Raw genomic sequence first — 22,648 nt, 5'->3', positions numbered from 1 at the left:
CTCATTTATCTGGGCAGAAGCCCTCACTGCTTCTCAGATGTCCTTCTCCTTGGTGGGTGTCTTCTGAAGCCTCGGCCGCTGCTTTTGCAAATAATACAAATAATTACAGAAGTAATGAGCAATTCCCCAATAAACCCAGAGACCCCATGACTGAAGAATATTTTCACAAAAGAGAACCTGTAAGGTCTAGAAAGTGAGCCTTTTGGCGGGGGGTGATATTCTAGGCAGAAGGAGGACACATATTTGCATGCAAAATATTTATTTAAAATCTCAGGGGCGCCTGGGTGGCTCAGTCGGTTGAGCATCCGACTTCGGGTCAGGTCACGATCTCGCGGTCCGTGAGTTCGAGTCCCGTGTCGGGCTCTGTGCTGACAGCTCAGAACCTGGAGCCTCCTTCCGATTCTGTGTCTCCCTCTCTCTCTGCCCCTCCCCCGTTCATGCTCTGTCTCTCTCTGTCTCAAAAACAAATAAATGTTAAAAAAAAATTTTAAAGCTCAAATACTTACTATTCATTAACTCTTTTACTTTATTTGTATAACCTATATTTTACTCTTTTACTCCATGTACTACTTACTACTTTACTATGTTTATATAACTGGTTATAGTAAAAAAAAAATCACACCTTTTCAATTCATCCTGGCTTTTTTTTTCATTTCATCATTTGAGGTTCAAATAACCTTTTTCGACCACTTCCCTCCTAAAGAGGCTTATTTATTTAGACATAAAATATCCCAGCCTATCAGTTGTATATGACACCATATTCTCACTTCCAATGAATACACAGGGATATTTAAAATTTCAGTATTTATTTTGGTGGTAGCTAAAATTACATTAAATTTGTTCTGTCTTAATATTTTGACTAGCATTTTATATTACAATCTTAAGGTTATTGCATATAAGCGGACTTTGATGTTTATTATATGAGATACTGTATATAAGTATTTGATGGCATTAACATTTTTCTCTTCACAAAGTTGATCTGATTTTGGAATGCTTGGAGAATTTAGAATATGTATTAGGTCAATTAATAGGGTTGTAAAATTTGTAATTATAAAGAGGGATTTTTTATTTATTTTTTTAAAGAGGGATTCTTTTTTTGACTTCAGGAAGGTTATAGGAGAAAAAAAATGGAGTCTTTCTAGAGGCCAACAATAGTGTTATGAAAATTGTGTTCGAGTTATATATATATATACATATATATGTGTGTGTGTATATATATATATATATATATATATGTATATATATATATATATATATCCATCCATGTATTCAAGTGATTTTATTTTCCAAACTTGTTTTATTCAGGTACTGAATCAGAAAAGTCTTCTTTTTTCAAGTTTATTGATTTATTTTGACACAGAGCCAAAAAGAGAGAGAGAGCAGAGGCGGGGCAGAGAGAGAGGGAGAGAAAAAATCCCAAGCAGCCTCTATACTGTCAGTACAGAGCCCAATGTGGGGCTGGATCCTGCAAACCACGGGATCATGACCCGCCTGAGCCAAAATCAAGAGTCAGGTGTTTAACCAACTGACTCACCCAGGCATCCCCCCAAAAGCAGACTTTTAACTAGTTGTATATGAGAAATTGAATTTCTAAACTATTTTTAAGCAGTTGGGCATGCATACCATCTAATGCATAAAACTAAATCAAAGTATATAAGAATAATTTCATCTTATTTGGATATAGTCTCTTCGTCTAAGTTTGCAAAGGAGACACAGATAGGCACATACATGTATATTGATAGGATATTCTTTGTGTGCTGTTAAAGGTAGTTCTCAGTGAAATTTTGATGTCTCTTTGTACTTCTGTGGATTTAAGGAGAAATCCCAGAGCTCAGGGTACAAATAGACATACATTCTGTACATTACAATGCATTTAAACACATCCTTTCCAAACAGTGGCCACTCTGGATAAATAGATGGTGATGAAGTTTCTGTTTTCGTTATTATAAGTTCAGGTGAGGGTAAATGTCACCTTAGATCTTCAGGGAAGGACACCTCACAAGACGCCCAAACATTTACTTTGCATACACGTAAATTAACATTTGCTGAGCTTACTGGTGTCACTACTCTCAGATCCATTCATTATGTAGTTAATCAGATAAGTATCCCGATCTGTGTTTTATAGTCTGGTAAGAAAATCGGTGATATACATCCAAAATTCTAGCACACGGTAGGGAATGATGAGTTAGTTCCATAAGAGTGGAATACTCAGAAATGTTAGATAATTGTATTAGGGCATAGACTCAACTAATAAGGCAAAAAGTCTCCAAAGTACGTGCCACAAGCTAAAAAGAAGCTTGCTTCTCTCTCGTGTAACAACTTAGGGGGCAGAAGGGATTGGGCTTGGGCAGATGGCCTGTTCGTGCGTGGTTCAATCAGGTGGGCTTCCTGCATTTCAGTGCTTATCTGCACGGTCACTGATAGCTCGCTGCAACATGGGACAAGAGAAGGACCCTCTTCTCATTGACTCCTGGGCTGCCGACTCACTACTGTGCCCTCACGTGGGATGAGGGGTAAGGGGGCCCTCCGGGGTCTCTTCCATAAGGGCACTGGTCTTAAGATTTATTCATATTTTTGAACGTGAGATAACAGAAAATGAATAGGTACGTGTTGAATTTCTCTATCTTCAGATTATCTTCCCTCATAATGGTAGTAACTAATTTCAAGCCCAGTCAATAATTCACTGAGCCCATTAGTAAAAAGTGATTGATGATTTTAATAAAAAATTAGGGCCTGAAATGTACCATTTCATCATCTAATCTAAGCCCCCAGATATTATTTACAAGCCCTCGTGCTTCCCTTATGCTGCAGATGACAAGTTATTTGAATTCAACTTGCACTTCTATAAGGTGGTGATGAGCGAAATATTTATCAAGTTGATGGCAAAGATCCTCCTTACCGATTCTGGGCTGTGAGACTGTCTGAATTGTCTTCCTATGGAGACCCTCTCCGTATCTCTACCTGGTTGAAATACGTGATCTATGTAGAGAGAAAGGCTGGATTTGGTGTTTTCTGGCCAGCTCCCTCAGATTTGGAGAAGCCCGTTAAACAGCGGTTTGTTTCTCACTGTGCCCCCAATCGTGGTGCCAGTTGACCAGTCTTGCAGTAAGCACACTCTTCGTTATAATACACTGTGGATCCCTGATAGCTCGTAGCACATAGATCTTCAGCAATTACGTTATATACAAAGAACATGCATGTGAACGTAACCGGAAAAGGCCCTGTGCATACCGTGTGCTCAGTAAATGTCAGTGCCACTGCCCAGTCTTGTTCCAAGTGGCAGTCTGCACTATGTCTGACACACCCCTTGCCCAGGTGTCCCCATACTTACCTGGCTCCCCCACACCTGTGACGTTCTACCCCACTGTAGCCAGCACTCGTGTCTCTTTGACTTGACCACTGTTCATCTTCTCTGTAGATTATTTTTATAAACTGGTCTTTGCTGCTGTAGAAGAATGCTGTTCCCCGTCTTATCAGACTCTCCTTGATCTGCATGCCGACCCACAACGTCACGTTGCACTTAGTACTTCGGAGAAAACCGAGAGCACTCGCTTGCAACACCAGACTACTGTTTGTGTCTCTTGTCTCTGGTCCTTCAGAGTTGCGTTTTGTGCTAGGTCGCGGACAACGGGGCATCTGCTTTGTATTTTTAGAGTGCTTTCGATTCTGCCACGGCATTTTCAACCTTGCAGCTTCATTTAACTAAATTATGCCATGGGATTTAATCAGCCCTCCAGGAGCACGCCAAAATTTAAAGAAATGACCTCGTCGGACTTTACTTGGCCTTATCTTTCTCGACCCTTCAGAACTTAGGCTTTGCCAGACCTTGGAAGGAATGCACAAAGTGTGCCATTGTGCCCACCAGCCTTCCTACTTAGGAAGCCGAAGCTCACAGTGCAGATTTGCAGCAAACTTCTGGTGCTTTCTTCTCTCCGTGTCTCTTTCCTTTTTTCCCTGGTTCTCCCTTTCACGAATGCTGCCCTAACTCAGGGCAGTTCACTTCAAAACCAAGCAAGAGAAAGAACTTCTAACATCTTACAGGGCTGAGTTTCCAGGTTCCCCATACTTTTAACTTCAGGCCATGTTACTTCCTCCCTGCTGATCCGTGGCCTCTCTTTTTCCAAACAGGCAAGTCCTAATCACTGATGTGAATGTCGATCAAGTCAAGATGTATGTACAAGCAGCTTTGTGTTTATTCTTGGAGTACTAGAAGTTCTACCTGAGTTGTAGGACCTTTCCTAAAAAGCTAATAGGCATTTCAGATAAAGACTCTGAATCCCACTTCTTAGGAAATCAGAATTTGCCACCCGAGGCCAATTTGAGCATTTACTCATTCAATAATGAAATCATTTATTCAATATGTAGTTTATGGAGTCTCCACTGTATGTTAAGTGTTATTTTAGGTACTGTGGATGGAAAGGTCAATCACAGAGCTAGGCCTTCTGCTCTCATTCTGCTAGTTTAAAGCAGCAATAGTACCTGGAAGAAACTAAACCGTGAAAGGGTACAGAAGAGTAGAAGGCAAGGATGGAGTTGTTGTAGGTAAACTGACCAGAAGAGACTTCTGCAAAATGATGGCAGCTGACCTGGACCACGAACAGTAGGAAAACTCATGTAAAAGTCTAGGTTGAGGGGGCTGATACCAGCAGTTTCATATAGACTGCAAAGTCACAGATGAGGGAAAGGGCTTTGTGTCATCTAGGAGAACCATAGAGAAAGGCCTATGAGACTGACGCGTGATGAATCTTTTAGGGGCTACAGTCAGAGAAGTATTGAGGGGCTAGACTACCCTGGGCATTAACGGTCCCTGGTAAGGGGTTTGGGATTTATTCCAGTGCTCTAGAATATACTGGAATGTATTCAGTAGGGGAGTGCCACACCTGACTAGTGTCCTAGAAAGTCCCCTTTTTGCCATGCTGAAAATGGACGGTAAAGTACACAGGCATAGGCACAATTAGAATATCAAAGAGGGCTAGAAAAAATAAGGTGCAGCGGATTTAAGGTTAGAGCCATAGAGGTGGAGAGAAGGGGTGGGACTTTGACAGTGAACAGCATCTACAAGACTGAAATCAAAGGGGACCCTCTGAAGGCACTGGACTCTGGCTGAGAAGTTGCTTGTGTTTTCTGCTCACTGGGGTCTGGGCTAACAGTTCTTAATTTTTTTTTTAATGTTTACTTATTTTTGAGAGAGAGAGAGTGTGAGCAGGGGAGGGGCACAGAGAGGGAGACAGAGAATCCGAAGCAGGTTCCAGGCTCTGAGCTGTCAGCACAGAGCCCGACCCCAGGCTCGAACTCACAAACTGTGAGATCATGCCCTGAGAACTGTGAGATCATGCCCTGAGCCGAAGTTGGACGCTTAACCAATTGAGCCACTCAGGCACTCCTACGGTTGTTAAGCCAGCACGCGCATACACTGGAAATGAGAATTGAGTAAGTGGATGGCGAGCGTGGGGACAAGGTCCTCCCTGCTGGAGTGGGAGTTTACAGATCAGCAAGGGAGGAGGCTGGGATGAAATAAAGACCACAGGTCAGCAGGCCACCTGCACATCAGATGTAAACTGAGAGGCGCTTACGAGGGATGCAGGCTTCCCTGATGTCATCAGGGGGGTAGAACCCATGTCTACAGTGCAGCTGTTTCCATATTGAAAGCACTCATTAAGGTGGACCCCAGTTTCCTGTGGGTGACAACTCCACAGAGCTGAGTCAAACCAGTCAGGATGGTTTCGGGGATGAGAAACGGGCGTGGGGTCTGAATCAGACAAGGAGGACTTAGAAAGGAGCCTCCATCTTGGATTTTGCCCTTTTACTTCCTCATCTTGATTACCTGCCCCTCGGTCATGCAGGAATTCAGGGAAACAGCCCCTTGTGTACCGTGTATACCATTTAATTACTGCTAGCTCACCTTCTCAGCCCAAGAATTACATTTAAATAATTACACTTATAAATGATATATACAAAATGATTTAAAAACCATATAGAATTATACATTACATATTAATTTTACATTATATATTATATTATATTATATATTAATATAATATACATTATATATTACATTATATATTAATTTTACATTTATTGATATATTAATATATTTATTATTATATTACATAATATTATTATAACATTACATTTATTAATATATTAATATATTAATATATTAATATATATTAATATTTACATTATATATTACATTATATATTAATTTTATCCTTACAGTGTTTTTTTGTGTGATGACAGAATTGCAGTAAAACTTGGGTTTGTGAGCATAATTCATTCCAGAAACACACCGGTCACCCAAAGCATTCGTAGAGCCGAGGGAATTTCAAGAACCATTGGCTTACTTGTGATCACGTGACATTCGGTGTTGCCTGCTACCCGTACTGCAAGACATCGCTCGTTTATCAAGTTAAAATTTATTAGAAATGTTTGCTGGGCGTATGGAACACTCGCAGAACAAGTTACTCAGAATCCAAGGCTTTGCTGTATTTAGAATCAACAATAGGTGTTCAGAAGTTGGAAGAAGTTGAAGTCTGATATATATATATATGACTTCATATATATCAGACTTTGTATATAATAATATCTATTATATATATATATATATATATATATATATCTGTTATTTGGATATAGTATGTGACAGACAAATATGATTTACCTGTTGCAAAAGATGCTTTTTAATAAAGCTTGAGCTATTAATATGAATTCAATCATGAAAAAAGCTTTTAGGTTCAAATTAATATGAAAATCATAAATTAGTAATATACCAACGCCTGCTAAGCTGAAACTGTTTATATCCATAATTTTAATTTAAGACTATTTTTAGAAGGTAACTGCCAGCACATAAAAGAAAAATTAAATCGGGTTAGACTGAGTGACAGCCAAGAATTCATCAATTAGAAATAACATATGATGCCACATGACTTTATAAATTGTTAAGCCCCTTTTATTATTTTCCATACAAATACGTGTTAAAATTAGAAGTGATTTTAAAGTTTAATCTTCACAAAACCCAAATTTTCTACCCGAATAAAATTGTAGAACCCTTGTTTTAAATTAGGTTCATTTTCTTAAATAGGAATTTAGTATATTTGATTTGAATTACTCCAATGTATATATTTGGTATGCAATTTATAAGAAGTGTGTGTGTTTATATGACATAAGTATAGCCATAAAGGTGTTCGTTTAAGAAAATAAAAAGGCTAAAAGTAATGTCCAGAGCCAGAAAGGGAAAGTGGCTGATGAAGTAAGCTATCTCTTGTAATGGCTGAAAATCACCTCCATGTCCGTCGTCTAGTCCTTGTATTTTATAGGTCACTTGTGTTCTCATGTTTTATTTTAGTCTGGATCTTACGGCTATTGCTTTGAGTGGTGGTTTATCTCCTGAATGTTATTTCTGCTCTCATCTTCTTCCTACGGGTAGCTTGCCTTTTTTCGAAGTCACCGCTAGTAGCACACATATTACTGAGTTTGCTTCGGAAAAGTTGTCTCCTCTACCTTTGAACCCTTACTGGCACTGCTTCCTGTGGTCGCTTGCTCTCCTTCAGGCTCAGCTGGCTCGTCACCTGTTCCGCTCAGGGCTTCCACTGGGCGTCAGTTCCTCCTAGCCAGTTCCCTCCCACCTGCTGTCACCGCTTTCCATTGATTAGCACTAACTCAACACTGGTCTAAATTATAGTGTCCTTGAAACATTTCATCTGCTCATATCACACATACGATAGTCTTCCCGTCTGCCTCCCTTTGCAAGGATAACCTTCCTTTCGTAATGTCGGGAAAAAGTAAGAGACCGCCTCCCTCTGTGTTTTGGGGGTGGTGGGTGCTACAGCTGGTTGGCCACCGTCTCTGCTCCTCTGAGCTGGGCCCCAGTGCTCTTGTGTCATTCCACGTCCACGCCCCGGGTGGCAGTAACGAAGGGCATCACGCAGAAGAAGGACACGCCACCTTTCTTCCCACCGCCTTCTTTGTTATCTGTAAACTATCCCTTGAAAGATTTCCCTCACAGCTTTTCTTATAAACCTGAAGGTAGTTTAGGTATAGCATAGGAAATTAAAAAACAAAAAACAAAAAAACACCTTAATGAACTTGATGTTAAAGATGGGTAGTTTCAGATCCCATGGTGAAATTTTTAAGAACAGAATTAAACTTTCATGGGGGGGGAGGTCTGGTAGCTGTAATCTCTTGCCTGAGACCTGCTCCAGAAATTGGTCCCTGCCTAAGTTCCCACCTTGTGTCAGGTGACACCTGTCCAGGGAACAGCCCACATCTGCCACGGGGCTGTGCTGCCGAAAAGGCCGTAATTTGAGGCAGCGCTGAGAGACCAGCTCAGCCCCAGAGCCTCCCGTGGGACCGGCCGAGGCCTCTGTCATGACCGCACGACATACACTTAATGTCTCTCTCTGCCCAGTCCGGCTTCCTGCCCTCCCCCACAGGTGCACCCTGCAGGCCCCACCAGGTCACCTGCTGTGCTCCAAGCTCTGTGTCAGCAGCCTCTCCCAGGGAACCAGGCCATAGTTCTGCTCACTTACCTGGAGAAATACATGAGACCTAGATTGAGTCATGTTTCCAGGGACTCGGCTCATCAGTGGTAGGATCACAGGGAAAAAGGAAGCTGGCTGATCCCGGCCACTCTCTTGCCCCCTCTGGAGGGGGTCACTGGCCTCACAGATGAGCCTCTATAATTCTATCAAGTCGAGTCTCTTTTGTGGTCAAGAACCCTAGAGTTTGGAATAGAAGAAAGTTGGGTGGGTTTTTCTGTAGCTTGTCTTAAGACCATACCCTACTAAGGAAACGATAAATAAGAAACACATTCTGTTTAGTCTTTACGTTTTGCATTAATGTTCGAAGACGCTCTCTCAGATTTTCCCCTTGGTATTCACATTTTTCAATTTGCGGGAAGAAGTGTTGAGAAAGACATCAGAACTTAGATGCCTTTGAAATACTGGCAGCTGCGCAAAATCCTCAACTTTTACAATGGGAGAGTCACCTGCCTATCCTCGTGTGTGTCACTATTAAGATGAACACGGAAATAGGATATCGCAAAGGGAGACACAACGGGCAAGACAGAACAAGGACCCAGTTTCTGGATCTCCAGCTTGTTAAATCAAGAGTTAGATACTTAACCGACTGAGCCACCCAGGTACCCCTGGTCACACCTTCTTTACAGATAAGGTTGGGTTTAACGACGCCTCTCTGGGAGAGTTGTGAGGATTAGCGGCAGCATGTAAGGCATCTGAGTGCTGACACGATGCCTAGCGGTGGTCACCATTATTAGTTTTCATAATTAAATCTGTAATTGGGAACCCTGAAATAAATGTGCACCGTCACCTACAGCCTGCCACTGGTAAGCCGGTGAAATGCGTCCAGGCTTCCATAACTCCAGTGTGACCAGCCTGCGTTCGTTCCGCCTTTTCTTGATGTCCACCCAGCGACCCCTGCAGACCACCCGCACGAGCGAGTGCTTTCCAGAACCTCTGCCGCCAAAGCGTTTCCTGTCTCCACGCTTCGTGGTTGGCCTGTTGGCAGCTCCTTTCCAGAAGTCTACTGGAGATGGAGGCAGACACAGACAGGGACACGGACAGGGAGATAGATGCTTTTCCTCCTTTAAGATGCTTCTTTGGTTCAGACATTCACAGATCCTGCTTCCTCTCTCGGAACTTGGTATGAGCTTCTACACGGGTTCTGTAGCCACTTGAGTCCTCATGTGCTACCTCCCAGACTACGAGCCACCTCTCAGTGGGGTTTGTGGCCTGAGCACATTTGGGGCCTCATCGCTAATAACAACAACTTGGGACGCAGTGAGGACTGCTTGGAGGAGGGGGCGTGAAATATATTGACATTGTTTTTTAACAACGCTATTGAGGGATAATGCCTACTTTTGTCTTCAGTGTTTATTTCTTTGGGTTCATTGGTTTTTTCCTTTTCAGGCTACTCATGCTGGAGACCTAAAGAGATTTGTTCTCGATCTTTCTTCTTTTAGGTTATAAATGTTGTATGCTATAAATTTCCACCTGAGCATAGTTTTTGATGCACCCTAAACACCATGCTTTTTTACCATGTCAGTCTAGCTCAAATATTTTCAAATATCCCTTATTTTATTATAAGGTGATGGGTAGGGCTGTTCAAGCCTGTTATCTCTTGATTTTCTGTAGACTGGTTCTTTCAGTTGCAAGACTAGTGTGGAAATCTCCAACTGTAATTGGGGGGTTATCCATTTATTTTCTTGTAGTTCTTTTTTTAATGTGTATTAGTTTTTGAGAAAGAGAGAGGGAGTGTGAGCAGGTAGGTGAAGAGAGAGAGGGAGACAGAGGATCTGAAGCAGGCTCTGTGCTGACAGCAGACAATGCGGGCGTCAAACTCAGGAACTGCAAGATCATGACCTGAGCCAAAGATGGGTTCCTAACCAGCTGAGCCACCCACGCGCCCCTCTTGCAGTTCTATCAGTATTTACATCATGTGTTTTGAAGCTTTCTTATTAAGCTCACACATTCTTAGGATTATCATGTTCACACTTCTGTCATTATGAAATAAGCTTCTTCATCCCTTCTTTGCATTAAAACTGTTGGGTGTACTATTAACATAGCAACTTGAGCATTTTTAAAAAAAATTTTTTTCTCAATGTTTATTTTTGAGAGGGAGAGAGAGAAAGAAAAAGAGGGACAGAGTAAGAGGAGGGGAGGGGCAGAGAGAGAGGGAGACACAGAATCCGAAGCAGGCTCCAGGCTCCCAGCTGTCAGCACAGAGCCCGACGCGGGGCTCGAACTGACGAACCGTGAGATCGTGACCTGAGCCGAAATCAGATGCTTAAATGACTGGGCTACCCAGGCACCCCAGCAACTTGAGCGTGTTTTTAATTAACGTTACTGTTCTTTCGGTCATGTTCCCCCAACACTTTGCTTCTTTCTGCTTGTGTATTTGTATTCTGAGAGTGTGTCTTGAAGTCAGGGTGCCTTTGGTTTTATTCTTTAATCCAATGTCACCATCTCTACCTGCCTTGCCTATGTCTAGTTAACATGTCCAATCTTGCGCACATGGGATACAGTTAATATACCAGTTTTAATATCACCTACTGATGGAACCCTCTCTGTCGTTTCTGGCTAATTTTTGTTTTCCTCATTATGAATTGTATTTCCTTGCTTTCTTGCAAGCTTGGTAATTCTTGGTTGGACAACAGACCTGGTGAATCTTATTTCGGTGGCTGCGACCTACTTTTGTATTCTCAAAAACATTCTTGAGCTTACTTCTTGAATGTAGCTGCGTTTCTTGTAACTGGTCCTTACGGAGATTGCTTTTGAAGGCTGGATGAGGCTGAGGCAAGTCGAGAGTCTGGGGTGACAATTTTAAGTAGATGGTCACTCACCTAAGGTCTCTGCAGATTGGGTCCTGCAGGTGCAGTGACCGCGACAGGCAGTGCTGGATGCCTCACTAGCCTCTCCCTCCTCTGAGCTTGTGCTCGTAAGATTTCTAATAAGGGTCATGCAGCACTTTACTCCACAATGATCTTTTTCTCCACTACTGACCTTCTAGCCTTCTCAGGACTCCCGTTTTCTGCCCACTGAGCGATGAAGTTTCTGCTCTGACCCTGGAAGAGGCAGTCTTCTAAGCCCCGGGAGAATTATGAGCGCTCTTGTCTATGATTTTTCAGTAATACTTTCACTAGCCTTGGGTAGTGTCCCTGACATAAGCAGGTCAGTACTTACCTCGGACGGACGCAACAGGGCCCTCTGTGGGTCTGTGGGGTCCTCCCTCTGTGCCGTGACTTTTAGTTTCCTTGGCTCCCCCTCCCCCACCTCTGTCCTCATTCATGGAGACTGCTGGCCCAGCCTGGGTCCCCCTGCCCCGTGCCTTGGGCCCGCAACTCTCTCCAGACGGTAAGTCTGGAGAAATTGTAGACACTCTGTTATTTATTTCTCGTCTCTCAGGGATCATGTCCCAGCACAGCATGATGTCCAATGCTTTGAGAGCCCTTTTATTTTTTCATAGATATTGACTTTTTTTTTTTTTAATTTAACTGGATTAAGACAGGAAGGGAAATCCAACCCTTGATACACCACCCTGGCCAAGTGAGGAAGTGCTCTAGTGAGTTTTCAATCCTTATTTACTTGAATTACCAAATGAGCCATGACCAAGAACAAATTTGGAGCTGTTTCCTAGAATCGATCTAATTCAATGTGTTCACCACACCTCATGGTATTTAATGTGACATTTAACCTCTGGAAAGGACGGCGTCATCCTCCTTGCGTGAATATCACGTGCTAGAGCACCATCAGAGTGGTATTTGACACAGGGATGAGTTCTTTCTGAGCAGTTTTTGAGTGGTTTCTAGTTTCCTTGCTCTTGAAGCCAACATCTAAGAGGACTTGTGGTCGTATTTGTTTACATTTCCTTTGCAGATGTTAGAACTACCTTCACCTTAGCTTTACATAAATATTCAGACACTTGAAACTGATTGAACATCCATTTATTGATTATAAACTTCACTTTTGGGAAGAAGAAAGAAAAATGGCCATAAAAATAATTTACAAGTTGGGGCATCTAGGTAGCTCAGTGGGTCAAGCACCAACTCGTGATTTTGGGTCAGGTCATAATCTTACAGTTGGTGGGATCGAGTCCCACACTGCACCCTGCACTGGCAGTGTAGAGCCTACTTGGGATTCTCTCTCCCTCTCTCCCTCTCTCTCTGCCCCCCACCTTTCAAAAATAAATAAATATTAAATTTTTTAAAAAATGATTTATAGGGGCGCCTGGGTGGCGCAGTCGGTTAAGCGTCCGACTTCAGCCAGGTCACGATCTCGCGGTCCGTGAGTTCGAGCCCCGCGTCAGGCTCTGGGCTGATGGCTCGGAGCCTGGAGCCTGTTTCCGATTCTGTGTCTCCCTCTCTCTCTGCCCCTTCCCCGTTCATGCTGTCTCTCTCTGTCCCCAAAATAAAAAATAAACGTTGAAAAAAAAATTTAAAAAAAAATGATTTATAAGTTAATGACCATGTCCGTAATGTACCACGTGGCTTGAGTATATGCACAGTTACCTGATAATGTATGCATCATTTCCTCTTTGATAATTCCAGGACAATTGAAAAGTACATCTTGTGTTGTTCCTTATTGCTATGCTCTTTTCGTATGTCAATCACTTACGATGGCTTTTCAACCTTCGATATTACCAGGCATCCATTTTTCCATGACTGTTTCTAAGCTTGACTACTGGGCTCTCTGCGTGGTCTGACTCTTAACTTTGGGTCATTTTTCTTTTGAGTTGAACGACTGTTTGCCTGACTCCCTAATTTCGGGCATTCGTCTACAGGATTTAACTCTGGGCTCCCAGACTCTTTTCCTTCAGCTCCTTCCGCTGCTGTTCTTCCGGTCAGAAGAAACTTAGCAGTATTTGTAGTCCTTTTCTTGTGGACTCCAGGGTATACAAATAGACACACTGCACAGATTTTTTTTTTAATTTTTTTTTCCAACGTTTATTTATTTTTGGGACAGAGAGAGACAGAGCATGAACAGGTGAGGGGCAGAGAGAGAGGGAGACACAGAATCGGAAACAGGCTCCAGGCTCCGAGCCATCAGCCCAGAGCCTGACGCGGGGCTCGAACTCACGGACCGCGAGATCGTGACCTGGCTGAAGTCGGACGCTTAACCGACTGCGCCACCCAGGCGCCCCCACACTGCACAGATTTAAAACAAAAAGTGCTGGGGCATTCAACTTCAGCTCAAGTCATGATCTCACGGTTCGTGAGTTCAAGCCCCCCGTTGGGCTCTGTGCTGACAGCTCGGAGTCTGGCGCCTGCTTCGGATTCTGTCTCTCCCTCTTTCTGCCCCTTCCCTGTTCACACTCTGTCTCTCTTTGTCCCTCAAAAAATAAGTAAACATTTAAAAACCTGAAAAAGATTAAAACAAAAAGCATAATATGCTCAGAACTAAATTTATTACATTGCATCATCGGCCGTCATGTTCATATTTATGCATTCTCTTTTGCTGAGTCACCATCTATAAGTTCTTCCTAAGGTTGCTGCTTCCTCCTCAATAGGTAACTCTTGATCTGTCGGGGGTTTTTGTGTCATCGTTTTGTAGTAACTTCTACCTGAATCAACGGCTGTGTTGTTTAGGATGGCAAAGGCCCGGCTATTCTGGCTCCAGATTAGTGCAGTTTAGACAACATCTGCCTTTGACTTAAAAATAGAAGGCTATGAAAGGATCCATTGCAGAGAGTTAAGTGATATAATAACCTATGTTGTTATATCAAACATAGCTCCATTGAGAACACTAGGGATGTAAAGACATTTTATCTTCATTATTTCTTTTGATGTTGACCTGCTCATAAGAAAGTTTATTGTAGTCTGAAGGGTAGAAATTCTGGATCCACCATGTGCAAATCCTACCACCAGTATTTACTGGCTGTGTGGCCATGAAGAAAGTACTTAACTTCTCTTTGCCACAGTTTCCTCTTCTATAAAAACAGGATAATAATAGTATTTATTTCATACATACTGTATGTGTGTGTGTCTGTGTGTGTGTGTGTGTGTGTGTGTGTTTACCTCTTAAAACAGTGTCTAGTTCATAGTGTGTGCTATATGAGTATTACTACTATAATAAAACATGAATAATAGGTAGAATTAATATGGCTTCAAATAGAACTGGGATGTCTTTCTCCTTGGCTCTCCATTTTAATAACCATGTTCCCATTTTAGAGACGATATTGACACCCCACACACAGACTTTTTTCTAGCTTTATTGTTTCTGAAGCTGGTATATATTAGAACCACTGTATATTTTAAAACTTCCATTATTTCCCCAAAAGTTTCCATGGTGCTTTAGAATTGGGAAAATAAGAATTGTAAATGTATTATCGATCATTCATTCTGTCCCAATTGTGCTGGTAGCTGTTCAATCTGCATTGTTTCATTTATGTTTCACACATACCCATCAGTCGCTTTGATTTTCATCCCTCCTGCCCCCTGTCAAGACATGGAAACTGAGATTTGGGTAATTTGTCCAAAACTGAACAGTCTGTTTCTGAAGGAGAAGGACAAGTCTGTCTGATAGCCCATCCCTTTCCCATAACCCACGCGATAGACTTTCCTTGCTACAGACATATTTGACTACTTCCCTTGTTTAGAGATGAACTTGCCACTCTAATTTAGCCAAATCTTACCACTTTTAAATATACCTAACTCTTGGGGCACCTGGGTGGCGCAGTCGGTTAAGCGTCCGATTTCAGCCAGGTCACGATCTCTCGGTCCGTGAGTTCGAGCCCCGCGTCAGGCTCTGGGCTGATGGCTCGGAGCCTGGAGCCTGTTTCCGATTCTGTGTCTCCCTCTCTCTCTGCCCCTCCCCCGTTCATGCTCTGTCTCTCTCTGTCCCAAAAATAAATAAACGTTGAAAAAAAAAATAATAAATAAATAAATAAATAAATATACCTAACTCTCACACCCTTCTTTAATTCTCCTGTTATAGCTTCTGTCACTTTTCAAAGTAATGGTGTTCATGCAGTATCTCACCTCCACCATGAAGACCGTGACTTTAGAAGCAGAAAGCATTCGTCGCTGCCTACCGGGAAATCCTCATGATCTTTGAGACATGTAACTACGGTCTCTCCATCTTCTTGTTTCAGAAACTGCCCATGATTTTGAGAGTCTGTACCAAGAATAGATGTCAGGTTTCAAGACTTGGAAATCTGATTTTTAAAGGGTTTCTGAAAATTATATAACCATATTTTTCTAACCTTTCCCAAAGTTTGTGGTTGGGGGTGGGGGGGAGGGGGGACGTTGCAGAGCACACAGTCCGCAGACAAGCGCGTCTCTTATCATTAGTTTACATTTCAAGTGTTGTGTGTCAGGTGGGCATTTGAAGTTTTATTTCCTTGAGCTGCAGTGAGAGTCCAGGAAAGGCAAAGTGTAAACAAAGAGCCTGACATTTACCCTCTGGGACCTGGTTTCCAAATGATCGCGCCCAGTGAAATTTCATTGGTTGTGCACAGGCTGTGAAAAATGCTGCCTCTCTTCTGATGAATTTCAGACTTCTGTTCACTAGTCTTTTGGCCATCCATAATGAATATTAATGCTGTACTTTATTTTGGCATCATGTTTTCGCTTTTCTTCTGGAAGAGGATTTGATATGACATCCATTTCATCATTTAAACAGTTGGGTTAAAGGTTGACGTGATAGCCTAATGAGGTCACTGAGTTGTGACCATATGCACTTGCCAAATCAAGAGCGTTATGGAGGGAATTTCCATGAGGGTAATTAGAATGACAACCCGTGTTTCAAGCCCTGGGTATACAAACTTGGCTTCATGAGATCTGGTGGAATGAGGTCTGCCATGGGAAGAAGGAACCGTGCCCTGAGCGCCTTTCAAGAAAACGCTTTCCCATTACCAAATGTATGCACTGGGTGCTGAATTCCCATTACCCAAATAAGAATTTCTTTCTTAAAGCATCCATGGGAAAGAGTGCAAATGACTTCAAGGGAGGATTTAAGGGAATTAAAATTAGAGTTCAAGTCAATTCAATAAGTATTTACTAAATACTTAATGTGTACTCATTACCATGGGAGACACAAAGGGACATTCATGATCTTCAGGGAAACTGGGTAAAAAATTAGTTAAAATGAAATTGGCAGAAATGCCATTCGGGTTGAGTTTATTTTACATTAGTTTTTCCCAGCCCCTGGATCTTTGGCAAGTTTTACATGTCTTTGTCTTAAATCTTTGCATAGAGCTATAATTATTTTCATCCATTTTTTTCCACAATTGAGGGTTTTTGATAATGGCTTAATGAACTTGAAAATGTTTTTATAATATGTGCATTTTTGCTGTGTTCTTTGAAACTGGAAGTTAATATTTGAATTCATCTTCAACTTTTTCTATTTGCGTGTTGCAATTGTTCACATTAAAACTTTAATATTTTTCCCTAAAATCATAAATTATTCCCCAAATTCCCCAAATCATAAACTTATAATTTTGTCCCACCAACCAGTGACTTTAAACCTTAAAAGTTAGTTTTTAATCACTTTTTCCCATTTGCTAAGTTATTTTGCCTTGTAAAATGTTAATTCATTTTAAGCCTCTGCATCCTGTTTACATTTTTAGCTAAATCGGGAGAAAAGTGGCTTAAAGTGACAATTTGTTGCTGATTCATTGTTTCTGAAATGTCACCTCATTCAGTTGGTTCTTGAAAACTCATTTGCTTTTTTTCTGTTTCTGTGAGGCTACAAACTGTGACTCTTAGTTGTACACAGATCTAGAAGAATACATGAGGTACGCTACATTCATATTCATATTTAGCACTTGATTGAGCAAATATAGATTTAGCAAGTTCCTGCTGAGAGCTGGACATTATTCTAGACACCATATAGACACAGATGTAAGGGCAATTCCAGGTCTAAACGGGAGGTGGTCGGTTGGAATGTAATCCAACGGTAGAGTCACACAGAGCGGGTATTTTGAGACCTGCATTGACTCGTTCAGTCCTCACACTGTGCCCCGTGAAATAAATACTGATGAAGGCACGTTTTTGGTAGATTAACAGAGCTAATAAGAGAGCAAAAGAAGAGTCTTAAATCCCATTCTCTTTCCGTTCCATTTTGGTGTTGGTTGAAAACAAGGCTGTGCAAACAATACGTGTGGGGTGAACGTTTTCTGAATTTGAATGCAATTGTCAAGATGTTAAAATAAAGACAAATCTGTAGACAGGAACAAAAAAGGAGATGTCTAAGGTGCCCGGGAACAGTTGACAGAAGGGGAGGCAGAGATGCCCATCTCTGCACAGGGCTTTGGTGGGCATGAGCAGCACCATAGTCACTGCTCTCCCTGGAAGCCTCACCCCCGCACCTGAGGAAGATCCCTTACGTCTTCCGTGCTATTTGAGATGTGATGTGCATTCTGGGCACAATACATCGTCCACCTACTGCGATTTTTTTCCTTTGGCAGTCAATACTGTTTAACATCTGCATTGTATCCTATTAAATACAGCTCTCTTAGCTTGATGATCTAGAATGGCCAAAATTATTTCCTTCCTGAATTTCATCATTTGTCTGTTTCCAACTGTTCCATTAGACTCTGTTAAAAGTTTTAAGGCACGGATGTTTTCTTTTCAGAAGTCTGCTTGGGGAGATCCTTATTTTCAGGAATGATTTTTCTTTTTGTTTCTCTTAAGCATTTCAAAGTCCATACAATTATACACTTCCCAGCAATTATCAGTGCACAGTCAAGTTTTACATAAGGCATTTCACATTTCTTTAAATGTAGTAAATGGGTATCACACAGATAATACAGAATGATGTTTGTTCATGCAGCAGCCACATCGTGTGATCTCTTTCCTATTGTACTTTGGTTACTGTGGTCTTTCTGTACAAAAGTCAATTATGTTATCTGTGCAAAAGCTAATCGTTAAAAATGATTTCTTGCTGTTTTTAATAGACAAGTGGATAGAAAAGTTGTACAGGCCACATTCAACTTTCAGAATGGCTCATTTGTCTTTTCCAGTTCTGAAAGCAGTCACGTGTAAAAGCTGATGTTAACATTTTTTGACAGATTTACACTGATAATTCTTGCCTTCGGGGAGACCATTTTCTGGACACAATCTAAAGTGAATATGTATCTTCTAATAAGTCTTAGCACTTAATGAACATAATAAAGGCCCTTGAAAAAATGGCAAGGAAGGATTTGTTAATTCTGAATATTCTTGGACAAGGAAGGAAAACACCGAAAGCATTCATATGTACATAGTTCCCCCACCCCTACCTCTCTCTCTCCATTGATGGTAGAAATTCAGCCCTGCCTTGCCTGTCTCTGGCTGTCAGATCCCTAGCTTCTGTCGGAGGGCAGGCATCCTGAGTTATGAACTGAAATCATTTCTACCTTAGAAAAGCCAGAGACAGTTAAATGCCAAACAGTCTTTTTAAAGAACATTTTAAAAATACTCCTTGACTTAACGATAGTGAATGTGGAATTAAATACAGACTTTCTTTTTTATAAAAGACAACAAAGAATATTGTGGATCATAGTGAACTATTTTCTATTGTGTTAAAGAGGTTTCTGTAGACTGGTTTCACAAACTACTTTTTAAAAACTAGAACTGAGAACCCTTTGACTATGTAGGCAGTGATTTCGTAAACATGTCAATATTAAATATCCAAGTGGTAGTGGTTGTTTTCTAAGTGTTTCTCTAAGCTTATTTTATACACATTTAAGTAATTTTGTAATAGAAATAATTTTGGAAATCACTTAAATTTCCTCTCCATTCACTGGGAAAGTTTTATTTCTCCATTTTTCAACCAAAGAAAACAGAGTATATTGCAATATTTATACATATATACCAAAATACACTTCCAACGTCCATGTTTAAAAAAGAAGGATAGACACATAAAATAATCAAATTTGTTTATTGGAAATGTTTTTTGGAGCTCATTTCTTTTTTAAGTGATAGTCTCCTTGGTTTATTTCACTACATCATGATAGCTCTGACTTACTGGTCAGATGTGAAATTTAAACCAGAAAGATATAGACCATAACCAACAGTCATCAACTTCATCCATGTAACCCAATAGTGAATCACCTAGGTTGGAAATGTTCAGAGTATGGAATGGTCTCCTATCGATGAGGTTTCAAGGCAGTTGAATTCTCAGGCAGAGTATCCTATCCACATAAAAAGCGAGCAGGTCAAGAAAGAACGGAATTGAGGCCTTCTTACTGACAAGCAAATGAATATAATTCTTGATTTGTCAAAACTGATGGCTAAAACTTCGTTGTGAATCAGACACTATAAATGCATGAACCTAACAGATAAGTTGGAATATACAAGTGGTGCATTTTTAAGCCTACCAGATTCACGAATGAAATCTTCCATTTATTCTTTAATTCAGTGATTTATCCATAAAATGTCAACTAACGTCGATTAGTGATGTGTATTTGGTTGTGCTGGTCCTAAAGGAGTGAAGATAAATATGGCATGAATATTCATCCGTGCTGTATTTCGGATAGCTGTCCATATCCTACCGTGTTATCTGTCTGCCAACTCCGTGAGACTGGAGAATCTCATAATTAGAAAAATAACGTAGACATCGTCTACAACACTGTACGCAGAACTGTATTTCTGCGTCTTCTCAAACTGCATTTATTTATACTTTTAAAATACTCTTATAAAGGGTTAAATGGCAGACGTTATTAAAAAAAAGAATACATTTTCTCTATTTTTTCGGGGAAGATGAAAATGGTTTTGCGTTAGCTTTGCTAATCTGAATAGTTCAAATGCAGTGCAGGCTTTGGGCGATAAGTTGATCTCACCAGAAAAATCTCTCACTTTTCTGCCTTTCTCCTATTTCTCTTTTAATAGTTTTACCCAGCCATACATGTGGAAATCCCGGGGAGATACTGAAAGGAGTTCTCCACGGCACAAGATTCAACATAGGAGACAAAATCCGGTACAGCTGTCTCTCTGGCTATATCTTGGAAGGCCATGCGATTCTGACCTGCATCGTCAGCCCTGGGAATGGTGCTTCCTGGGACTTTCCAGCTCCATTTTGCAGGGGTACGTACCATATGACCACATGTGTCGTGAACCCAGACTAAGGCTTTGGTACTGATGGAATAAGTGTCCAGTAGACAAAATGAATTCGCGTCCTGCTGGGTCTTACCATGCCAGCTTATTCTGTTCCTAGAAGTCAATGTTACATGTAACCCAGGAAGCCATCACTGGGCTCTGTAAAGCTGATAAGAAATTTACATGTGTTCCTTAAACATCCGAATTTTTCTTCGTTCTGTTTCTCACATTCTGTGGCTTTCTGCATAATGTTATCACTTGCTGTCATAGCATGCTAAGACTTACCGTGCACATTGATGTCCTTCTTGATTGGATGGCTCCTTTTTTACATTTTGTTCTCATTAAAAATGACAGGCACCACTTGATAATTAAATTATACCTTTTAAAGACTTTTTGAACACTCTTAGACCTTTCAAATAAGTTGATCATGAAGGAACACGCTCTATCCAAATGTTCAGCGCCATGATTTGGGGGCAAGGTTAGAATTACTTTCCTGACGCCCTGCAATTTTTAACCTTTTCCATAACACTACTTTACTGATCCATTAACTTTAGGAAAGAGCCTACTGTCACTCTCAAGTTCTGACTTTCCCGAGAAAAACTCATCACAGGGTTTCAAAAATAGAAGCGTGGCCAACATTTATTACGGCCTTGATGTGAGGCCAGAAAACGTGCTGAGCGCTGTACTTGGATCATACCATTTAATGCTCAAAACAGCCATGGGAACGGTAAGCACGGATGCTCATTTAACAGATGAAGAAACAGAATTTTTGTTTTCAAAAGATTCCAGGGACAGTTTGCATGTGACGTCTGAAGATTCACCCAAGTCTGGCTTCTAATCCATGCTCTCCAGCATGAGTCCAAATTCACAGCGCCGGCTACAAGTCGCGTAGGGCAGCGTTCAGTTATCATCAGAATGCTTATAGTTTAGCCTCTGCTATTTAATGAACGCTTTCTTTAAAAATTAAAAAAAAATGTTACTGTTTATTTATTTTTCAGACAGAGCGAGACAGAGCATGAACGGGGGAGGGTCAGAGAGAGAGGGAGACACAGAATCCCAAGCAGGCTTCAGGCTCTGAGCTGTCAGCACAGAGCCTGACACGGGGCTCGAACTCACAGAGCGTGAGATCATGACCTGAGCCAGAGTCAGAAGCTCAACCGACTGAGCCAGACAGGCGCCCCTCTTTTAAAATTTTTTTTTTCTGTTAAATATTGTGGTCTCCTAAGATCTCCCTGATGCTAATTACGGGATGATGGCATATTGCTGCCACAGTTACCTCACTCCTGCTGGGAGCTAGTACCTACCGATGGCTTATGATGGACCAGGCATGACTTTCCACGTTTCATCATCTCAAATAGGTATTTTATTAAAGACTCATTTTGCAGCTGAGGGGTCCGAGGTTAAGGAATGTGACTTGCTCAAGGTGTTCTAGCTCGTAGTTGATGGCGTTCAGGTTTAGCATGTTCAAATTCTTCCTCTTCCCTAGAGAAAATCCCACCAGGGAAGTTATCTGTTCCAAGTGTCTGTTTTTCCTCTGGACGTGCTTATTTCAATGTGTGAAGTCTGTTGTCTCTCTTACTCTCTTACTCTCTCTTTCTTCTTAGGGCTGTTATTTTCCATCTTGTCAAAAGAGCGACATACTCAAAATCCAGACCTTTGTCCCATTTCCCTTGTTTTTTCACCAGTTCTCCTCAACTAATGGATCCCATTTAAGGATACCACTTGGATCTCCTAAATATATGCTTCTTCCTTGTCCCCACCATTGTTCCCATCCACTCTGGAGAAACACTGGAGCTACTCCAGCTTTGTTCTATTATTCCCTGTATGCCAGCTTTTTCCTTTCTCACTGTCTTTTGCTAACCTCTGTTCCCTGTCCTACTACACTGTTCCAGTTAGCTTTCTTGTTTTCTTTTCACCCAGACCCACTTCAAGTTGGCTAAATGAGCTCCATGCACAGAATCTCCGCCTCCATCAGACATTCTACTCGCTACTCCTTCTTTCCAAGAAACACATCTTCCTCACCCCTTTCTCTCTCAGCCAGACCCCATCAGTGATTCCAGAGGAATGGAGAGCCAACTCTTCAACATGGCTGCCAACGTGCCTCATGATAACCCT

The 22,648-nt window shown here is 41.4% G+C and overlaps 1 protein-coding gene across 2 annotated transcripts in view; it reads left to right on the top strand.

Moving 5' to 3' along the window:
• Nucleotides 1-22,648, top strand: part of CSMD1 (CUB and Sushi multiple domains 1) — a 2,016,427-nt gene that overhangs the window by 963,694 nt on the left and 1,030,085 nt on the right. For both annotated transcript variants that reach the window (XM_045056760.1, XM_045056761.1), the window contains one exon: nt 20,327-20,521. In XM_045056760.1, coding sequence (XP_044912695.1) covers nt 20,327-20,521 — 195 coding nt within the window. The remainder of the gene's footprint in view (nt 1-20,326; nt 20,522-22,648) is intronic.

Source organism: Felis catus, chromosome B1, assembly GCF_018350175.1.
Source record: "Felis catus isolate Fca126 chromosome B1, F.catus_Fca126_mat1.0, whole genome shotgun sequence".
In the NCBI taxonomy this organism is placed as follows: Eukaryota; Metazoa; Chordata; class Mammalia; order Carnivora; family Felidae; genus Felis; species Felis catus.
The sequence above is the reverse complement of the archived record's forward strand: the minus strand, read 5'-3'. Positions and strand labels throughout refer to the sequence as shown.